Source organism: Mauremys reevesii, linkage group 9, assembly GCF_016161935.1.
Source record: "Mauremys reevesii isolate NIE-2019 linkage group 9, ASM1616193v1, whole genome shotgun sequence".
NCBI classification, from domain to species: domain Eukaryota; kingdom Metazoa; phylum Chordata; order Testudines; family Geoemydidae; genus Mauremys; species Mauremys reevesii.
The window spans coordinates 103,405,237-103,428,000 of record NC_052631.1 but is presented as its reverse complement, the minus strand read 5'-3'; the positions used below and the strand labels follow the sequence as shown (position 1 = coordinate 103,428,000).

At 47.5% G+C, this 22,764-nt stretch overlaps 1 protein-coding gene across 2 annotated transcripts in view; it reads right to left on the bottom strand.

The window, feature by feature from the left end:
- OGT (O-linked N-acetylglucosamine (GlcNAc) transferase) overlaps nt 1–22,764 on the bottom strand; it is an 85,229-nt gene that overhangs the window by 10,096 nt on the left and 52,369 nt on the right. For both annotated transcript variants that reach the window (XM_039487818.1, XM_039487819.1), the window contains exons 15-18: nt 14,265–14,390; nt 10,148–10,318; nt 9,892–10,008; nt 9,641–9,808 (exon numbers count right to left, since the gene is read on the bottom strand). In XM_039487818.1, coding sequence (XP_039343752.1) covers nt 9,641–9,808; nt 9,892–10,008; nt 10,148–10,318; nt 14,265–14,390 — 582 coding nt within the window. The remainder of the gene's footprint in view (nt 1–9,640; nt 9,809–9,891; nt 10,009–10,147; nt 10,319–14,264; nt 14,391–22,764) is intronic.

Here is a 22,764-nt window from a genome sequence, read left to right as displayed (position 1 = left end):
GCTTGGCTAAGACCAAGTTCAAATCCCAGGTAGGAGTTGGGCACCGTACCGGAGGGTATAAGCGTTCTAGCCCCTTAAGAAAACGGGAAACCATATGATTGGAGAAGACGGAACGTTCCCCAATGCTGGGCCTAAAGGCGGAAATTGCCGCCAGGTGCACCTTCAAGGAGGAGACAGTGAGGCCTTGCTCCTTGAGGGACCAGAGATAGTCCAGGATCTTGGGAATAGGTATGAGGAGAGGGTTGAGACCTTTCTGATTACACCAGAGCGCAAAACGCTTCCGCTTGGCGAGGTAAGTCGACCGAGTGGAAGGCTTCCTGCTCTCCAGCAGCACCTGCTGCACTGCAGCGGAACAGTCCCGCTCCGCTCGGGTTAGCCACGCAGGAGCCAAGCCGTCAGGTGGAGGGACTGCAGGTCCGGGTGGCGAAGCCTGCCGAAGTCCTGTGTTGTGAGGTCTGGCCATAACGGGAGGGGAATAGGATCCGCTACTGAGAGATCGAACAGCAGGGTGTACCAGTGCTGTCTCGGCCACGCCAGAGCAATGAGAATGAGGAGGACCCGATGCACAAGGGGGAACGGAGGGAAGGCATACAGTAGGTGATCCGTCCACGGGAGGAGGAATGCGTCCGAGAGGGAGCCGTGGGAGCTGCCCTGGTAAGAGCAGAACAGATGGCATTTCCTGTTCTCTCTGGAGGCAAAAAGGTCTATTCGGGGAAAACCCCACCTCTGGAAAATTGTGTGGAGCACATCTGGACGAATCGACCACTCGTGGGAGAGGAAAGACCTGCTGAGACGGTCTGCCAGCGTGTTCTGCACTCCTGGGAGAAACGATGCTATGTGTATAGAGTGGGCTATGCAAAAGTCCCACAGTTGCATCGCTTCCGTGCAAAGCAGGGAGGAATGTGCTCCGCCCTGCTTGTTGATGTAGAACATCGCTGTCGTGTTGTCTGAGAAGACGGACACGCAGCGACCTTGGAGGTGGGAGTGAAAAGTCTGACACGCCAAGCGAACCGCTCGCAGTTCCCTGACGTTGATGTGGAGGGTCAGCTCGCGGGGTGACCAGAGGCCCTGGGTGTGTAGGCCGCCGAGGTGTGCACCCCACCCCATGGCCGAGGCGTCCGTAGTCAGAGTGATGGAGGGGTGAGGGGGGGCGGAACGGGACTCCAGCGCACACCATCCCTGGGTCCAACCACCAGTTGAGCGACTCGAGGGCCGACTTCGGGATCGTGACCACCATGTCTATAGAATCCCTGTGCGGGCGGTAAACCGACGCCAACCAAGTTTGAAAGGTGCGAAGGCGGAGCTTCGCGTATAGGGTCACGAAAGTGCACGCCGCCATGTGGCCTAGGAGGCAGAGGCAGGTGCGCACCGTTGTCGTCGGGAAGGACTGCATGCTTTGGATGATGGCAGTCATGGACTGGTGCCAAGGCAGAGGGAGGCAGGCCCTGGCTAGATTGGAGTCCAGGACCGCGCCGATGAAGTCTATCCTCTGCATTGGAGCCAAGGTAAAACTTCTCGGCGTTGATCATAAGGCCTAGGTGTTGAAATAGGCCTATGACTTCGGCCATTTGTTGCGCTACGAGCTGCTGGGACGTTCTGCGGAACAGCCAGTAGTTGAGATATGGGTACACATGTATTCGGCGATGGCGAAGGGCCGCGGCGACCACCGCCATGCACTTGGTGAAGACCCTCGGTGCCGTGGAAAGGCCGAAGGGGAGCACCGTAAACTGGTAGTGCTGGTGGTTGACGACAAAGCGCAGGTAGCGTCGATGAGGAGGGTAAATCGTGATATGGAAATACGCGTCCTTCATGTCGAGGGCGGCAAACCAGTCTCCCGGATCCAGGGAGGGGATAATGGTCCCCAGGGTGACCATGTGGAACTTGAGCTTGACCAGAAATCTGTTGAGCTCTCGGAGGTCGAGGATTGGTCGCAGACTTCCCTTCGCCTTGAGGATTAGGAAATATCGGGAATAAGAACCCCTGCCCCGCATGCCTTCCGGCACCTCCTCTATGGCACCCAAGCTCAACAGAGTCTCGACCTCTTGCAAGAGGAATTGCTCGTGAGAGGGGTCCCTGAAGAGGGACAGGTAGGGTGGGTGGGAGGGAGGGGGCGAAACAAACTGGAGGCAGTAACCAGACTCCACCGTGCGAAGTACCCAGCTGTCGGATGTTATCTGGGACCAAGCCGGTAGGAGCTGGGAGAGATGGTTGGAAAACAACGGGGAAGGATCCGGTAAAGAAACTGGTGGGCCGTCCTCAGGCGTCCCATCAAAAGTTCTGTTTGGGCCCTGAAGTAGGCTTCGAGGGCGGTTGGGACTGGTTTCCCTGATTACCCGGCTGCCTGCGCCGGTTCACTCTGCCCCGGTGCCTGTTATCCGGCCGCGGTCAGGGCTGGTTGAACGGGCGGTACGGCTGCGGCCGGAAGGACCTCCTCTGGGTAACCGGCATATTCATGCCCAGGGAGCGAATTGTGATTCGACCATCTTTAAGGGTCTGCAGGCTTGAGTCTGTCTTTTCAGAAAAGAGACCCTGGCCATCAAATGGCAAGTCCTGGATGGTGTGTTGGACCTCCGGCGGCAACATGGAGGCCTGAAGCCACGAAATTCTCCTCATGGTCACTCCAGAGGCCAAAGTCCTGGCTCCCGAATCTGCAGAGTCCAGAGACGCTTGGAGGGCCGACCGGGACGCTTTCTTACCCTCCTCAACCAGGGCCGCGAACTCAGGCCGGGAGTCGGATGGCACAAGCTCAGAGAACTTTGAGAGGGACACCAAGGTGTTATAGGTATACCTGCTGAGGAGAGCCAGTTGGTTGGCGACTCTTAACTGGAGGCCACCGGCCAAATAGACCTTACAGCCCAAAAGGTCCATGCGCCGCGCTTCTTTGGATTTAGGCACTGGCGCTTGCTTGCCGTGTCGCTCACGGTCGTTAACCGACTGGACCACCAAGGAACATGGAGCTGGGTGCGTGTATAGGTACTCGTATCCCTTGGACGGGACCGAGTATTTTCTTTCCACCCCCCGAGCGGTCGGAGGGATGGAAGCTGGTGACTGCCAAACAGTGTCCGCATTCCGCTGGATAGTGCGGATAAAGGGCAGGGCTACACGAAGAGGCGCATCCGCTCCAATTATGTTGACGACAGGGTCGTCGTCTTCTGCAACCTCCTCAACTGGCAAATTTATGTTTTGGGCCACCTGTCGCAACAAGTCCTGATGGGCCCAAAGGTCGATCGGGGGAGGGCCCGAGGCGGACGCCCCTGCCACCGCCTCATCCGGGGAGGAAGAGGATGACAGGCCCGGGACCAGCGTGTCCTGCGGGGGTTCAGCGAGCTGCTGCGGGGCCTCCTCGACGGGGGGATGCTCCGCATCCACGGATGTCAGCGGCCCCTCTACCACGGCTGTGGGAGTAGGTCTGCTGACCGTAGCCTCAGGCGTCCTGTGGTCGGATGTCCTGGAGCGCTGAGTGGAAAAGGGCACTCCTTGAGTCTCATGGTAGGCCCATGGAGTCCAGAAGCCACATTGAGGAGGTCCCTGGTCTTGCCCTTGAGGCTCGGTGCGCTGATCAGCTGTGCTGTCGGCCTGAGAGGAGACAGACAGCTGTCTCGAAGGCCATGGCGGTGCAGAGAGGCTGTGTGACTGCACCGTCGACGCCACCAGTCTGTCCCTGGACAGTGCCGGGGAACGGTGCCAACCTTCGCGGTGCCGGGAATGAGACTGGGACCATCGACCGTGCCGGGAGGTCGACTGGGATCTCGAGTCCCGACGGTGGGAGCGGCTGCGGGAGGACCGGTACCGGGAACAGTACCAAGAGCCGGATCGGTGCCGATAGCGCCTGTCAGGAGACCGGGATCGGGATCGTCTCCGCGAGTATGACCGGTACCGCAATGGAGAGCGGTACCGGGACTGCAAGCGGTGCCGAGATCTGGAGCAGCGTGAACGTGAACATCTCCGGGACAGGGACCTGGAGTACCGTCTGTCCTGCCTGTCAAGGGAAGGAGGCCTCATTACAGCCGGCTTGCCCGCTGATTTAACAACCCGCACCGGCGGTGCCGGGGGTTGAGGATGCGTTGGCTCCGTCAACGCTATCAGCTCTCTCGCCGTCGAGAAGGTTTCAGGTGTCGACGGGAGAGCGAGCTCGACCACGGTATGCACCAGGGAGCAAGGAGGTACCGGACTCGACGGCCCTTGCGGTGCCGGAGTCAATGGTACAGCGCCCGGTAGATGCGCTGTCGGAGTCGGTGCCAGGGGCGCTGGTGCCGGAAGTCGGGCGAGAGGTCCTGAAGCAGAGACCTTGGAGGACGTCTGTGCAGCCTTACGTTTCCTCGAGGGAGAGAGGGAACGGTGCCGGGGGGCCGGTGCCAGCTGCTGTTTCGTCGTGGCCTCGGTACCGGAACGGCCAGGAACCGCTGGAGCGCTCCGCACCGAAGAGGTCTGTGGAGCGGCCGGTGTCAGGACCGCAGGGCTAAGTGCCGACTCCATCAGGAGCTGCTTCAAATAAAAGTCCCGCTCCTTTTTTGTCCTTGGCTTAAAGGACTTGCAAATGCAGCACTTATCTGCTAGATGAGACTCTCCTAAGCACCGCAGGCAGGAATCGTGGGGGTCTCCAACCAGCATCGGCCGCTGGCAGGCCGAACACGGCTTAAATCCTGGTGCCTTGGGCATAAGCCCGCACCGGGTTGGGAAAAAGAAGGGCTTAGCCCCTCGATTTCCCCTAACTAACACTAAGTACAACAAACTTTTTAAAGTAATCTGACTAACTATATACACCAAGTATGAGAAAGCTAGGGCTGTGGAGGACAACTATACACTCCACTGTTCCAACGACCGTCACGGGTGGTAAGAAGGAACTGAGGAGTGGACGGGTTGGCTGGGGTATATATCTAGCGCTATAGCGGCGCCACTTCAGGGGGCGCCCAGCCGACCCACCGAGTGTTGCTAGGGTAAAAATCTTCCGACGAGCGTGCACACGGCGCGCGCACACCTAACTGGAATGCATAGGAGCAATCACTCGAAGAAGAACAATGAATTTTGCCTGGAGATCTCCTGATTATTGTGAGCGAATTGAGTCCTCTGATGCTGAAACTGCTGTGCCTGCTTCTGCCTTTGCTGCTGTCCCGGGGATTGGTAAGAACTCCCTCTTGCAGGCTCCCCCTGTCCTGGCTGCTGGCTCTGTTTCCCCAGCAGACAGACCTAAGCTAACTCCGTGGTCTGTGCTGCTAGAAATAAACCTGTGCCACTGCCAAGCTGTGCCTCCCTGGATTCTATCCTAGGCAGCCCACTTACAGTTGTCCCACTGCTGCAGCCACACCCTTGGAGAACTACCCCTAGTATAAGGTGCACCCATTAGGTTAGGTTTAGCCTTTAGTCTAGATAAATTGTAATTTCATTTTGCATAGCTGTGGTTAAGTTAGGTTTAGCATTGTACTCTGTAAGTTAGGCTTAGAGAATTGTTGCATTGTGTTTTGTTACTTGCTAATTTGTGTAGTCTTGGTTAAGTTGGATCATAGATAAGATTTTGCTGTGTTCTGTATGATTGTAATTAAGTCTGTCTTCTCACTGTCAGCCCCACTCCCCCGAGCTTTCTCTGTGTCTCACTGAGTTTAAATCTCTAGCATAAAACCCCATTGGTTACTTTTTCCTCTCTGATACACCTCACATTCTACATTTACACCACTGTGACACATTTTTACCTAAAATTGTTTGTTATTTAACATATTTTTCCATAACTGTTAGTTGATTATATGCTGCTGTGACACACCCTTTACATAGAAAATTGTTAGCTACCTGTTATACTTCAGTGTTAATTGGTTACCCACTGTATTGTATCCTACTGTATTGTACCCCACTATTGAAACCCCCTTACTGTTCACCAAAAGAAACTCCTCCCCAATTGTCTACCTTAACAAACCCCATACCCCTCACAAAAACAGGGAAAATTCAATAGTATTTTCTTAATAAAGTTGATTTTGCACCCCACCAGTGCAGTAATTTGTCCCCCAAGATCCCCTACCTGCTGGCAGGGACAAGGTCATCTCAAAAGAGTGTCAATTATAGTTGAGTATATTTCATTTCTTCATGTGGCCTCAGCACATTCCCACACTCGTGTGTTTGACAAGTAGTACTCCTACCTCCATACAGTGGGATAAAGAGGTTCAGTTAAATAGAAATGGTAATACTGCCTGAAATTGTGCATCTGCTTTAGATGGCACAAACTAATATATTTTGTGAAAATATGAAAAGAGCATTAAGTGGCAGCTCTATGGATTAGATATATTCCCATATTAACAGAGGATGCTTCCATGGTCTCATTTCATCAAGTCCAATTGGGACACTTCTGGGCGAAGAACAGGTATATCTTCTGGAAGGAAGGAGTATGATGAATTCACATTGCTATCTTGCAAAGTTTGAACATTCAGATCCAGAGGGAAAGGATGGTCCAGCAGTTAGAGCACTAGCCTAGGACTTGGGAGACCCAAGTTCAATTCCTTGCTCTGTTAAAGACTTCCTGTGTGACCTGGGCAAGCCACTTACATCCCTCTCTGGGTTAAAAGAGGAGCTAAGAATAACTACATTAAAGACTGAAGAGCTAAGATACTACAGTGATGGGGGCCATATAAAAAACAAAAGAGGGAGACAGAGATAACATCTATATCTGGATAGCTGACAAGTAAAGGAGGCTGTTCCCTCAGCATCAGACACAGTAGCTGATCGAGACAAGAGACTTCTGATGGTTCCCTTTGTGGCTGCCTTTCTTCAGCCCTTTTAAATACAGGGCAATAACTTAGAGAAGGCTAATATGACCTCATGCCATATTAGGAAGGTGGTCTTGCAGTCTGAAATGTTGTAACAGAGTATTGATTACACTCTCTAGCTCCCCTGATCCAAGAAAAGATGTCACACCATGAGTGGTTTGATTCTGTATAAGTGTGGATTTGAGGAGTTTTCTATGAGTCATAACAATGGCTTAATTATATGAAAAGCCAAAATTCATAGTCTAACCTCCTACATCATAAAGACCATAGAATTTCCCCAAAAATAATTCCTTCTGAACTAGAGCATCTCTTAAAAAAAATCCTATCTTGATTTTAAAACAGATGGAGACTCCACCACAACTGTAGGTAAAACTGTTACACTGGATAATTACCCTTACTGTTAAAAATTTACACCTTATTTTCCAGTCTGAATGTGTCTATCTTAAACTTCCAGACATTGGATTTTGCTATACGTTTGTCAGTTAGATCAAGGAATCCATGATCAAATATTTGTTCCTCACATAAATACTAAAAGACTCATGTTGCCCCTTAACCTTCTCTCCGTTGATATAAGCAGACTGAGTTCCTTGTGTCTTTCACTGTAAAGACATATTTTCTAAGCTTTAATTATTCTCATGGTTCTTCTCTTAACCCTCGCTAATTTATCAACATCCACAATTCAAGAGGATACCGGAACTGGATGCAGTATTCCCGCAGTGCTCACACTCCAATTTGTGTCATCTGTAAACTATCAGTTATGATTTTGTGTTCTCTTCCAGGTCATTGATGAAAGTTTTAAACAGCAAGAATGGATCCCTGCAGGACCACTTTAAAAAAGAAGCTGCTCGATGATGATCCCCCATTTACAATTACATTAAGAGCTATCAGTTAACCAGCTTTTAATCCATTTAATATATGCCATGTTAATTTTGTATTGTTCTAAATTCTTAAACTTCTGTGAGGCATTTAACATTTTGATTAAGTATATTATCTTGAAAAAATGTTGATACAATATAATCTAAGTAAAAAAAATGATAGTTTGACAATCTATTTTCCATAAACCCATGTTGACTGGTATTAATTATATTCCTCTCCTTTAATTCTTGATTAATCAAGTCCCATATCAGCCACTTCATTATCTTGTCTGGGATGAATGGCAGACTGACAGGGTTGTAATTACCTGGGTTATCCCCCTTATCCTTTTTAAATATCAGCACAAATTTGGCTTCCTTCCAGTCTTCTACAATTTCTCTAGTGTTCCACCATTTACTTTGGGGGGAGGGGGAATATCAACATTATGGTCCAGCAAGCTCTTCAGCCAGTTCTTTTTAAACTCTTCCAGCTGATTTTAAAGCATGTTTGGTTGGATCTAATCTTTACATATCACAATGACAAGGACCATAGGTTTTGTTCCAGGCACACAGACAAATGCCTGAAATTTCAGGGACATTACTGGGCTTTTTAATCCCATCAGGGGTCTAAGATGAGGCTGTTCTTCAAGTACTGGCTTATCACAGTGTTTTGGAACCAGAAAGTTTAGCCACTAATGCTTCCTGCAATGACATTGCTTGGAGAAGATTCCGATGCTCCTTTCTGGCCCAGAGTGACACGGTGCTGCATATGGAACAATGAGAAGGCAAATGACCTGCCTCAAAGGAAGCCAAACAATGCACATATGCATTTGTATTAGGAAAAGCAGGAGAGCAAGAGGCCTCTCTCTTGAACCATGGTTTCTCCATCTATGGTTCCAATATGTGTCAGAACTAATGACATTTGACAGGGTCTTTTGTTAAAAACCCCAAGAAAATAACTAAACAAGATAAGGCAGCACTGACCACAGGAATGATGCATTTGTGCAAATGTGGGTCCAAGGACCCAGCTAGGTTGCTGGTCCATCTGTTACCAGGGTTAGAAGGAACTGAGGTGGACCGTGTGCCACAACCCCTTTCATAGTCCCACTCTTCAAATGTTCTGCTCCTTCTCTTATGGCTCTGAAGGCACGAGCATGTTCTATTAGACATTGATATTAGAAGGTTCCATCAGTCCAAGCTACACCACCAACATATCCCAAGTGTGGGAATGTGCAGAGGCCACTTAAAATTAAAAATTTTAAATATGCTATCTTGCAATCTCTTGTAGCTCCTCCAATTTCTTATTGGTTTTATATAGTAAATTCCTTGGGGCAAGGACTATATGTACATTGGTCATGTACAGCCATAAGCACAGGATCAGCACTTAAAACAACCGGCTTTAATAAGACATGGTCACGCATAGTGAAGACGGATTAGAGGGCCATAAACAAAGAAGAAAATTACATATCGAGTTGAGGTTTATCTAGTGGGGTGCTTCAATTAATTACATCCAGTCATATTATATCTTTAATCATTTGGAAGACTTCAGAAAATTCACACATGATGGTAATTTGGAAGTGTTCTGAGGACATAATGGAACCCAGAGACTTTAGAAATATGGGCAGAAAAACATTACATCTGAAAAAATGCAAATTAAGACAGCTGTATGGCAATGCCTAAAGCAGTTTAAGTGGAAAGATTGAGAGGGCAATTCGATATGAGCTTGCAGTGTGATCTGGCAATAAGAAGAACTAATGCAATTTAGGACTGCATAATGAGAAGCAAACTTGTAATTTGTCCAGCTACACAGCACTGGCATGATCAGACCCAGAAATCTGCATTCTGTTTGCCCCTTTTTTCACAATAGGTAGCTAAAAAGAAGAAAATTCAAAGAGGAGTAACAAAATCATTTAAAAAAATCAAGGGATTAATTTGTATTATGAGAAAAAAATAAAATATTGATTCAAGATGGAGGGAAGAGAAATTACAAGGGAATAAAGAGTGAGGAGAAAAACAGTTTTCTGTCCTACTTTGCCTCACCTGTGTAGTTGCTAGTCCATTGCTAATGTTGAATCCATTGATTGTTATCTGAATTTGTCCACGATTAATCATCTCAATCACGGCTTCTGCAATTGTATTCATAGGAATGACTGGCATACTGAGGGCAGCATTGCTGTCTGCATTGTCTCCACTATCAGGGCACTTCATCTAAGAAATCATGCAAGATTCATCAGTGAGAAAATGCTGCATTCAGTCTACTAAGGCAGAGTGCACAGAAGTGGAGTTCTCACCTTAACAATTTTGACATCAGGGAGGCTGTCAAGGAATGCCTTCAAATCAATGCCATTCAAAACAATCCTGTTATCATAAATATGGCCATTGGACTTGAAATCAATGACTGCTTTTTTCTGTGGATCAAGAAAAACAAGTTTCAATTTACAACATTCCATTGCCAAATTATTGTACTGAATATAAGTTCCCAGAGAAGTGCAAGTCCCCACTAGATAATCATTACTATCAGCTTTCCTTTCCAACACTCTCTCTTACCTTCAGGTGGGGAAACATATTAGCATGGTCTCCAATAAAGAAAGTGTTTGGCATGTAAGCCAGTTTCTCAGAATATTGCTCTGCCACATCAACTGGGGAAGTTTCTTGATCTGTGATGATATAATCCATGAACAGTGCCCCACTGGTTCCAGGGTATCCCAGCCACATAGCCTACAAGCCAAGCCAAAAAGCAACAGATTTTAATCTCAAGTATGGACAAACCACATGTGCAACTGTATAACCTGCTCTGATTCAGCATCTCTCTACCCAGGTTCTCACAAGGATTCTCAAATGGCTGAAGCCCAACAAAATGAGAGAATTATCGCCAATCATCGGAATAATGAACAAGTAAACAAACAAAAAACCTGTGACAACTATGGCCAGAAATCCATCAAGCACACAGAGCCAGCTATACACAGTTATAAAGTTAGGTATTAACCAGTCACCTCGGTTTCTCTGACCTGTTTGGAGACTGCTGTGGCCTGGAATTAAACGGTCCTCAAGTTTCTCTGCCCCTTGTCATGATTTAAGGTAACTCTCCATACTGCTCATGTGACTTATGAACCTACGTCTCATTGAAAGTCAAAAGGACATAAGATGCTTTAAAATTTTTTACTCTTCGTCTCTTCCTCTTTTGATGGGTGTACTATACGACAGCATAGGTTGGATTTGTCCCACTGCATTCAGCAGGGTGTTAAAAACAGACATTTCATCCACACAAGCAGGGCCAGGAAGCCACTGGTTCCTGCTCTGGAGATATGTGGGGGTGGGGTAGGTTGGAAGGAGTCTAGCAATTTATATAGCAGCAGCAATGCTAGTTTTCTGTAACGGAAGGGGAATAGCCAAGAGCAGAGAGTTAGGAGATGCTGCTTTTTTTTGTTGTGGGAGGAAAGGGTTGAGCCACTTCTGCTTTTTCCAGAGGGGAGGGGAAATTAGGAGCAGATTGCCCCAGGTAGAGAAGAGGAGCTAGGCGCACAGGGTTTCCTTAACATCCAAGAGGGATGCAGCCCCAAAGGAACCCTGCAAAGAGGAAAGGGTTCACAACCACTACTAGTTAAATGGAGGTGAGATGGGTAAGAGTGCACAAGCCCAAAATTAAATGGAAACCCATAAATCATTTTACTTCTTTGGGTTGGTCCGCTCTTTTGAAAGACAGTTTTCACATACAGCTGCAACAGTGGAGCAGCGCAGGACCTGCGAGTCCAAAACATCTAACAGACGAGCATTTGCACTGCTTCAAGAACCTCACAGAAGGACATTCTTCAAGGTGGTGTTTGCTTAACACTATCCTTTTCTCAGACCAACAAATTGAAACTTCTACCCCTGACGACTCAACTGATTAAGATCTGCTTTACAGGATACAAGGCTGTTCAGTGCCAGACACCCAAGTCAGCATCTAGTAAATAAGACTACTCATTGTTTTGCAGAAGCATTTCTGCAACCAGTACACTTACACACACTTATGCTCAGACGAGGAACAAAAATCTAGGTCTTCCTTCCCTCTGGCAAAAGGCAGATTGTTGTTCTTACTCTTGGAGATGTACAGATGCCATGGTGATGGGCGCCAATTTGAGACCCTATCTATCCCACTTATCAAGGCTCTGAAATGGATGGGTAAGAGGGGCAGCTCTCTTTTTTTGCACATCAACTAGTATCAAAAGGTCAGAGAAGACATTAGGACCACAGATTTGATTATGCATCAGAGGAGGTCACTACCGAGGTGACTGACCACAAGAATTCCTCGGTATGGCATTCCACAATGCCACTGAACATGTTTCTGATTTGTGGTGCCTCTTCGCTACCAGTGTATTACATCTATTTTTATTTTAATCTACATGATGAAACACGGATTTAAAATCCCAGAGAAACCAAGATTAATCCATCACCACCAGCACGCTCACTACTACCTAGCTCAGGAGCAATCAGAAGGAGCTGCTCAACTATCTGTAGCAAAAAACAGAAATGAAAGCATTAATGAGTAGGGCTCTACCAAATTCACGGACATGAAAAACGAGTCATGGACTGAATTCTGGTCTCTTTACACAAGACCAGATTTCACGGACTTTTACCCTATACTATACAGATTTCATCTTTCTCAAATTGGGGTCCTGACCCAAAAGTGAGCTGTAAGGGGGTCGCAAAGTTATTTTTGGGAGGTCATGGTATTGCCACCCTTACTTCTGCGCTGCCTTCAGAGTGAGGCGGCTGTTGGCTGGGCACCCAGCTCTGAAGGCAGTGCCCCATTAGCAGCAGTGCAAAAGTAAGGGAGGCAATACCATGCCATGCCATCCTTACTTCTGCACTGCTGGTGACAGCTCTGCCTTTAGAGCTGGGACCCTGGCCAGCAACCGCCGCTCTCCAGCTACCCGCAGCAGCATAAAAGTAAGGATAGCAATACCGCAACCTCCCCCCTCAATAACCTTGTGCCCCCACCCTCGCAAAAAAACCTTCTTTTTGGGTCAGGACCCCTACAATTACAACACTGAGAAATTTTAGATGTAAATAGCTGAAATCATGAAATTATTTTTAAAATCCTATGACCGTGAAATTGACCAAAATGGACTGTGAATTTGTAGGGCACTGCTACAGTATCACTCATGCTGCAGGGCAAGAATATCTTACCTGCTGATATGTGTGCATGCTACAACAGTCCAAGATTGTTTAGCTTTGAGACATCCCTAGTCTAATATCGGAGGCAGAGACCCAGGAGTGAGAATTCTGTGTATATGGTACCCTTAAAGAATTACAAGTCTACAGGCCAAACTATCTTCAAGAATATTTGTGCTCTTTGACGAACCCCGTCTCCTTATCTATACTAAGAGATTTTAGCACACCTAAGGCAAGGTAAAATAATCACAAACTTGACAGCTGTCTCTTGCTACTTACATTTTTCCAGTATTTTTTCAGAAAAACTTTGGAAACAGCAGTTCTGTGTTGGCCACGGAAAGCCTCCAAGTGCAGAATGAGTTCAAATAATCAATCCAGTGTGCATTTTAAACCAAGGACACTATTATCCAACAATACAGCAGCAATTAAGGATGGAAAGGTGGCCTAGCACATAGGACACTGGACTGACACTTGAGACCACAGTTCAATTCCCAGTTCCACCACAACATCCTGATGTGCCCTGTCCTGTCTCTCCATTCCTTATCTATAAAATGAAATACCCCTGCCTACCAGGAGTATTGTGAGGATAAAATCCATTACCGATGAGAGGCATCAGGATATTACAGTAATGCAGACCCTGTAAGTATCCACATATTGGAACAATAAACTGCTCTAACATTTTTGTATGGAAGAATAAAATAAATTTGCTTTATAGAATTTTATAACATAGCTTGAGATCACTATAACTTAAAATGTAGCTCATCTACACCAGATTAAAGGTGTATCTAACAGTTTCAGTTCAACTATATATTTAAAATATCACTACCTTGGGTATTTCCACCATCCAGGGTTTCCTCTTAGTAGCATTAATCTTCCATTATGTGTTGGTATCGAGTTATTTTAATTTGAACATGGCATGTTTGCATTTATGCACTGTAAGGACTCTAGTGTCAGTATACCACAGCATGTTCAAACCGCACCTGGTTCAGCAGTATTTACAGCATTATCTGATGCTGTGTTACCAGAAAAATATTGTGCTTATGCAATCATGTACTCAACCTGTACGGAATGATTCTTGTTCATGGAAATAAATTCCCCAGAGGCAGTTCTGGTTTCTCCTAGTCGTATCCTTCCTGCAAAGATTCAAAGCTGAGGCTTCGTACCAAACAGCATGACTGACCACACTGCTTAAAATATCTGCTCTCATCAGAAAGAGAAGCTAGCGTGCTCAGGAACCATGAAGCCACGTTTACTCTTTCCTTTGGAATATTATTCAACATATAAATATTGGAAAAAGGGAGCTAATTGTATGAATAAAATAACGGGTTTATATACACTACTCCTTACAGAGCAATGCTTACTTTCTTCCTGTCCAATATGGATCAGCATGCCACTTCCACAGCACTCCCAACTTAAAAGGGAAGAGAGAGAAACCAGCCTGTTCTATGACAATGTTGAGCATTGCTCTTACATCAGACAACGCTCTCCAAACACTGTTTAATTCCTTTACCTGGATAGGTGCTGGTCTGAGAGCAAACAGCTCATTACGGGCTCCCTTAGTGTAGCCATTCATGTTAATGAGGATGTGTATCCCATCCTGGTGAATGCGATCTGCTGCCTTTCCATTACATGGAATCTAAAATATAAGAATCAAGAACAAACATTACTAATTATTCTTACTTTATCACTGAAAGGCCAAAAGCAAGATTAGAGGTCAGCACACCACCAAGTTTAAAATATAGAAAAACTTTAAACAGCGCTATATGGTTCAGATTAAATTTACAGCTAGCTCAAGTTTCCCATATCCACCTCCCCCAAATAAAGATGCTATGACTAACAGTCACTCAGTTAACCCTGAAAAAAACACTCAAAAGGCAAGCATGTCCAAGTTCATTCAGACACTTGGTATGACAGCAGGACCAGAGGGCTAGAGGCAGTCACTTACAGCCCTATTTCACAATTTTGAGGAAAGAAAGGAGAGAGCAGCAGAATAAGGTCAACGGACATCAAAAAAGCAGACTAAAACTCAGAATTGGTAGATAAGGGCCTATGGGAAGAAAATCTAAGGGATAAAGGCATTCAGGAGAGCTGGCAGTTGCTCAAGGAGATAGCTTTCTGTTGTGCCTTTAATACTATCCTGATGAAAAGGAAAGACAGGAAGAACAGTAAGAGGTGAATATGGCTCCATCAGGAGCACTTTAATTACCCCAAAATCAAAAAGGAATCCTACAAAAACTGGGAACATGGACAAAACTGCTAAGGCATACAAAAGAATCGCACAAGCATGAAAGGACAAAACCAGAAAGGCTACGGCACAAAATGAGTTATACCTAACAAGGGACAAAAGGCAATAAAAAGAGGCACATTGTCTCTCTTGCTCTGAATATCTTTAAAGGGAAATTGTAGGTCCTCTACTTAGCGAGAAAGGAGAGCTAATAATGGATATCAAGATGACTGAGGTATTTAATGCCTATTTTGCTTCAGTCTTCACTAAAAAGTGAAATGGTGACCAGATACTCAACACAATATTAACAAGGGGGAAGGAATGCAAGCCAAAATAGGGAAAGAACAGGTTAAAGAATATTTAGATAAGTTAAATACATGTCAGCAGGGCCTGAGGAAATTCATCCTAGATACTGAAGGAGCTAGCTGAAGCAGTCTCAAAACTAACAGCAATTATCTTTGAGAACTCAGAGGACAGAAGACAGGCAAAACAGTACCTATCTTTAAAAAAGGCACACAAAGAGGACCTGGGGAATTAAAGATCAGTTAGGGCATGGAGGGTTACACTGTCCGAGAACCTGGAGATGGATAGGGAGGACAGGAGAGTATACAGGGAACAAGAGTGTGTTGTGCAGGAAGAGATGCTGGGGATTATGAAGGAGCAATCAGACATGTTGAGGCATCTGGCTGAGATTCAAGAAAGGCAGCTGGATGCTAGAGTAACTTTGCAGCCTATGCTGAACCTGCTGTCATCATCACCCTGTTCTACCACCTCTTCCCCCAAATGTCCTATAAGGCTGGGGTGGAGGGTTCAGTATCCCTTGCATTCAACACCAGAGGAGGGTAAAAGGACCAGAGGGCACCCATTTCCACACCTTTGATTGTCACTGCAGTGCATCTATAAGTAAGCTTTTCTTGTTTTTCCCCCCATCCCCCAGTGTTAGCCCTTTTGCCCAGGTTATCTTACTTTTCTTTGCTGTCTGTGTGTGTTTGTGTACATAATAAAACTTGGATGGATTGAGGAGAAAAGGCTCTTTATTCATTCAACACAAGGTGGTTGGTGAGGGTGGAGTTTACAGGGAAGAAAATGCAATGGAGGAGACAGTTTGGTAAGGAGCAACACAGATAAGCATCACATTACTCTGACTCATTGCTGAAACTGGTTTTCAAAGCCTCATGGAGACACAGAGCCCGTTTTGGCCCAGGTGCCTGGCTCATCAAAATTGGCTGCCAGGCGATCTCCCTCAACCCCCACCCCAGCAGAAACTTTTCTCCCTTTGTTTCACAGATATTATGGAGCACACAGCAGGCAGCAATAACAATGGGGGTACTGCTTTCACTAAGGTCTAACCTAGTAAGCAAACAACGCCAGCAAACTTTTAAATGCCCAAAGGCACATTCCACCACCGTTCTGCACTTGCTCAGCCTATAGTTGAACTGGTCCTTACTGCTGTCCAGGCTGCCTGTGTACGGCTTCATGAGCCATGGGAGCAAGGGGGAGGCTGGGCCTCCCAGGATCACGATTGGCATTTCAACATCACCAATGGTTATTTTGCAGTCTGGAAAGAAAGTCCCTGCTTGCAGCTTTCTGAACAGACCTGTGTTCCTAAAGATGCACGCGTCATGCAACTTTCCCGACCATCCTACGTTGATGTCGGTGAAACAGCCCTTGTGATCCACCAGCACTTGCAACACCATTGAGAAGTACTCCTTTTGGTTTATGTATTCTTTGGCAAGGTGGTCTGGTGCTAAGATAGACGGAACACATATCTCTGTCACCCCACCGCAGTTAGGGAACCCCATTGTGGCAAAACCATCCACTATGTCCTGCACGTTGACCAGAGTCACTACCCGTCTTAGCAGAAATCTGTCGATGGCCTTGCAAACTTGGATCACAACAGATCCCACGGTAGATTTACCCACTCCAAACTGATGCCCCATTGACTAGTAGCAGTCTGGCATTGCAAGCTTCCACAGAGCTATCGCCAGTCGCTTCTCCACTATTAGAGCAGCTCTCATTTTAGTACTGCTGCGCTTCAGGGCTGGGGAAAGCTCTTCACACAATTCCTGGAAAGTTTCCTTACACATTCAAAAGTTCTGCAGCCATTGCTGGTCATCCCATAGCTGCATAATGATGTGGTCTCGCCATTCAGTACTTGTTTCCTGGGCCCAGAAATGGCGCTCAACCGTGTCAAGGTGATGCGTGACTATCGCCAGCAACTGCGAATTGCTCTGCTCTATATCTTCCAGCAGGGCTACCTGCATAGCATTACACTGTTCTGTGTGGCGGCTCCTGTATCAGCTATGTAAATACTGCAGAGGAAGGTGCAAGGTGTTTGTCATGCTCACAACAGTGTACAGCTGAACGGGGTCCACGCTTATCGTGCTATGACGTCCGCACGGGTAACCCAGGCTTATGAAAAGAGGCACAAAAAAGGTTTGGTTTGTTTGCCATTAATTTCAGGGAGAGAGGGATGGAGGGAAGTAAGTGCATCATGGAAGGCTAACGCCATGTTCCCATAACCACCCAGACCAATGTTTTTGTCCCATAAGGCACTGCAAGCCCAACCCAAAATTCCACTCTGCTACATGCACTGTGGGATAGCTATCCACAGTGAAGTGCTTGGTGCGTCGACGTAAGCCCTGCTAGTGAGGATGCACTCCACCGACACAATGAGCGTAGTGTGGACACACAAGATCAACTTGCTTAAATCAGTGGCTCTTAAATAAAGTGTCGACTTAAATGAAGTCGACTTAACTATGTAGTGTAGATATGGCCTTAGAAAGAGGACAGTAATCCATATTTACTGTAGGCAGGACAAATAGTAAAGGGCCTAATTTTCAGCAAGGGAGATTTAGGTTAGATATTAGGAAAAGTTTTAACTATAAGGGTAGTTTCATGACCTCTTGAGGTCCTTCCATCCCTACACATCTATGATTCCATGTTGAACAGCAGGTGCACATCTTGTCCTGGTAGGTCAAACTCTTCAATGCGTAAGCCTCTGGCATGTATCCTAGCAACTCCTGGCACAGTCAGAAAACATTAGGTTGCAACACAGACAAGCCCTTCTTGCAGGCCAGGAGAGGATTCTTGCAAATCTCCTACACAGTCTGCTCCTCTGAACCAGACGGGAGGTCAGGAATATTGACCAATGGACGGCAACTACTGCTACCAGTCTAGGCAGGAGGGAGAGCAGCTCTCAGAAGGTTTATTTATTTTTAAATCCCCAGATGCCAAATGGTGAGAAGGACCCTGCTACAAGGCCAAATAGCTATGGTGTGGAAGATGCAGCCAAACTCAGATTCCGTACTCGCCCTGTGCAGTAACTGACGTTCTTCGAGATGAGTGTCCCTGTGGGTGCTCCACTTCAGATTTAGGTGCATCCCAGCGCCTTCGATCAGAGATTTCTACAGCAGTACCCCTACGAGCTGCACATGCACTGTGCCTGCTTCTTGAGCTGTCAGTATTCTAATAGCGCATGCACAGCCCAGGCGCCTCAGTTCCTTCTCTACAACGGAGTGCGTTACAAATTCCGAAGTAGAGGGGAAGAGGGCGGGTAGTGGAGCACCCACAGGGACACTCATCTTGAAGAACGTCAGTTACTGCACAGGGTGAGTAACCACCTCTTCTTCTTCAAGAGATGTCCCTGTGGGTGCTCCACTCCAGGTGACTGAAAAGCAGTATCCCTTAGGATGGTTGGGACTTCGGATGAGGCAAGAAGGCTGTTGACAAGACTGCTCTACCTAATCTGGTGTCAGACGGTGCAGTGGGGATGAGCGCGTAGTGACTGGCGAAGGTAAGGTTCGATGCCCAGGTAGCTGCCTTGCATATGTCAGACAGCGGGACATTGCGGAGAAAGGCCGTAGAGGTGGGGACAGCTCTGGTAGAGTATGTTCTAATTGACGTAGGAGGTTGTATTTGCCTGAGTTGGTGACTAAGACGTATGCGGTCAACAATCTATTTGGAAAGTCTCTGTGTAGACACAGCATTTCCTTGTGAACACTGCGTAGTAGAGACAAAAAGTCTGGGGGGTTTCCTAAATGGTTTTGTTCTATCCAGGTAAAAGGATAATGCTCAGCCAACATCAAGGGTGTGCACTGTCCTTTCAAAGGCGTTAGCATGAGGTTTGAGGAAAAATGTTGGAATGTGTATAGCAGGGGTCGGCAACCTTTCAGAAGCACTGTGCCAAGTCTTCATGTATGCACTCTAATTTAAGGCTTCGCGTGCCTGTAATACATTAACGTTTTTCTATAAGTCTATAATATAACAAAACTACTGTAATATGTAAAGTAAATAAGGTTTTCAAAAAGTTTCAGAAGCTTTATTTAAAATTAAATTAAAATGCAGATATTAGTTTAGTGTGATCCTTGCCCTTGCTGAGTTTTCCAATGTCTGGTGGCACCTATTTAGATACTTTAAGCTGCACACAGGCTTCTGAGTTATAAATTGATAACCGGCTGGCAGGAGGGTCAGTGGCTGGAACCCCAGATCGGCATCTGAGGTGAGTGGAGCTGGCAGGGCTGAGCAGGGCCGGAAGCCTGGACCCTGTCTGGCAGGGGGCCTGCGCTGGAAGGTGAGTGGGGCTGCAGCGGGGACCCCAGCTGGTAAGGGGCTAGCAGCTGGAACCCCCGAGCGGCAGCGGCCTGAGCGGGTCAGCCTACCCAGCTCTGGGGTTTCAGGCGTGGGCTGAGCATCTCCGCCAGCCCTCCTCTGGGGTTTCAGCCCCGGCTCCTGCCAGCTGGGGTCTCAGCCCACTGCCAGCCTGGAGTTCCTTCCCCCAGGCCAGCAGCGGGTGCTGAGTGGGACCCCATCTGGCAAGAGGCCAGCAGTGGGAACCCCAGAGCGGCGGTGGTCTGAGCAGCTCAGCCCACTGCTGCTCTGGGGTTTCCACCACCAGCTCCTGCCAGCTGGGGTCTCAGCCCGCTGCCAGCCTGGGGGGAAGGAACCCCAGGCCAGCAGCGGGCGCTGAGTGGGACCGGCGGTGGGAGCCTGGCTGGCAGGAGCCTGCGGTAGAAACCCCAGAGCGGTGGCGGGCTGAGCGGCTCAGCCCGCCGCGCGTGCAATCAAAAATCAGGTTGCGTGCCGTAGGTTGCCGACCCCTAGTGTATAGGTTCGCTGAGGTGAAAGGAAGAGCGTAGCTTAGGTAAGAACTTTGGGTGCATGCATAGTGTGACCTTATCGCGGGAGAACGTGGTATACGGAGGTCTGCCATAAGCGCCTCCATTTCTCTTACTCTTCTGGCAGACATGATTGCAATGACGAAGGTGGTCTTCATGGATAGGTGGAGAAGGGAGCAGGTAGCCATCGGTTCAAAGGGTGTATCCATCAGGGCTTTGAGGACTAGGTGTAAATCCCAGGGTGCAGCAGGTGGTTTCGCATCTGAGTATAATGCCTGGATGTCCTTCAGGAACCTTTTGGTGATCGGATGGGCAAAAACCGTTATGTTGTCAACCTTATGGTAGAAGGCGGTGATTGCCATGAGGTGGACTGAGTGAGCTCGTAGAGAGGCCAGATGTTTTAAGGTGTAATAGGTAATCCAGTATCAGTGGGAGTGAAGCAGAAACTGGAGAGATCTGTTTGCCAGCGCACCAAGATATGAACGGTTTCCATTTATGCAAGTAGGTAGTGCGCGTGTTGTGTGTTCTGCTGTGAAGCAAGACAGTGCGTATTTGGTCCAAACATGTTAACTCTGCATTAGAGAATCATTGATCAGCCAGGCCCTCAGGTGGAGACGTATGTTGGGGTGAAATAGTTCTCCCCTGTGCTGTGATAGGAGGTTGCTGAGTGGTGGAAAAGGGAATTGGCAGCTTGACTGACATGTGCAGGAGGAAGGGGTACCACGGTTGTCTGGCCCACGCTGGGGCTATGAGAATGATGTTGGCTCTGTCTGTTTGTATCTTCTGAATTACTCTGTGCAATACAGGCACTGGTGAGAACGTGTACATGGGAGTCTCGGTCCAAGAGAGCATAAAGGCTTGCCCCTAGAGTGTTTCCCCAGGCCTGCTCTGGAGCAGAATGTCAGGCATTTTTTGTTAGTTCCTGCAGTGAATAGATCCAGTTGGGGATAACCCCAGGTCTGGAAAATGCTGGAAAGAATGGTGTCGTTGAGTTCTCACTCGTGTTGTAAGGGAAATGATCGGCTGAGCTCATCTGTGGTGGTATTCCGAGAACCTGGCAGAATGAGGTGGAGATATGGATGTTGTGTTGAAGGCACCAGTTCCAAAGTTTTACCACCTCTGTGCAAAGGGAGAGTGATCGGGCTTCCCCATCTGTTGACATAAAACATACATGCGATATTGTCAGTTATGATTCGAATTCGGTGTTTTTGGATGATGGAAAGGAAATGGAGGCAGGCATTGCGTATGGCCCGGAGCTCTAACAAATTTATGTGAAGCCTGGTTTCTGAAGCAGACCAGAGACCCTAAGTAGTGAGGTGGCCAATGTATGCTCGCCATCCTGTGAGGGATGCTTCTGTGCTGATGGTAATTGAAGGGGGATCATGTCAGAAGGGAATCCCGGTGCAGAGGTTGATGGGAGAGGTCCACCAGAGAAGTGAGTCCTGGACTTTCTGGGGCACAGTTAGTAACCTGTTTAGCTTGTGCTTGTTTGGTTTGTGTACCGTGGCTAGCCAGCCCTGAAGGCATCACACATGCAGGCAAGCATTTGCGACCAGAAATGTGGAAGCAGCCATATGTCCTAAGAGCTGTAGGGAGTCTCGGACTGTAGTCTGTGGGTTGGCACGCATCTGGATAATAAGGTTGCCCATTGTGTGGAATCTGTCCTGGGGGAGAGATGCAAAACTAGTGGTGGAATCGAGGTGAGCGCACATGAAGTCGATTTGTTGGGTAGGTGTAAGATAGATTTGTTTTTGTTTATTTGCAGGCCCAAGGTGCGGAAGCAGTGAAGGGTTGCGAGAGTTGCATGATTTGCTTCTAACTGCATGGGAGACTTGAGGAGACAATCATCCAGGTAAGGAAATATGAGGATTTATTTTTTTCTCTGAGATGTGCTATTACAACTGCTAGCACCTTGGAGAAGACACATGGTGCAGTAGAAAGGCCAAAAGGGAGGACCATGTACTTGTAGTGTTGCGCTCCCACTGCAAATCTGAGGAAACGTCGATGGGCCGGGTGGATAGAAACATGGAAATATGCATCTTGGAGGTCAAGGGTTGAAAACCAATCTCCTTGCTCCAGCGTCGGAATTATCATTGGGAGAGCAACCATCAGGAATTTCTGTTTCTTGACGAACAAGTTCAAACGTCAAAGATTGAAGACAGGGCGCCAACCGCCGCTTTTCTTTTCCATCAAGTAGTAGTGGGAGTAAACCCCTTTCCGTGTTGAGGGGGTGCCTCCTTTATTGCTCCAAGATGTATGAGATGCTGTACCTTCTGACAGAGCAATTGTTCATGAGAGGGGTCCCTGAAGAGGGATGGGGTAGGAGGGTGGGCGGGCAATAAGGAGACGAAAGGGATGGCATAACCCAATTTGATAATGTCTAGGACCCGTCTGTCCATAGTGATGGATTGCCAGCTGGCCAGGAACGAACGCAAACAGTGTCCAAAAAAAAATGGTTGGTTTGAGTTGGCGCGAGGTTTTCTATACCCTCGACCAAGACTTCAGATTTGTTTATTTGGGTTAGGAGGGTGGGTCGCCATTGTACGTCGAGGGTGACGTCATTGGTTTCTGGGCCTATGTCGTCGTCGTTGCGTATCATATTGTCTGAAAGGTGGATGTTGTGCAAAGGCATGGTAACGCGGTCATTGGTATAGCTGATATCTATATTG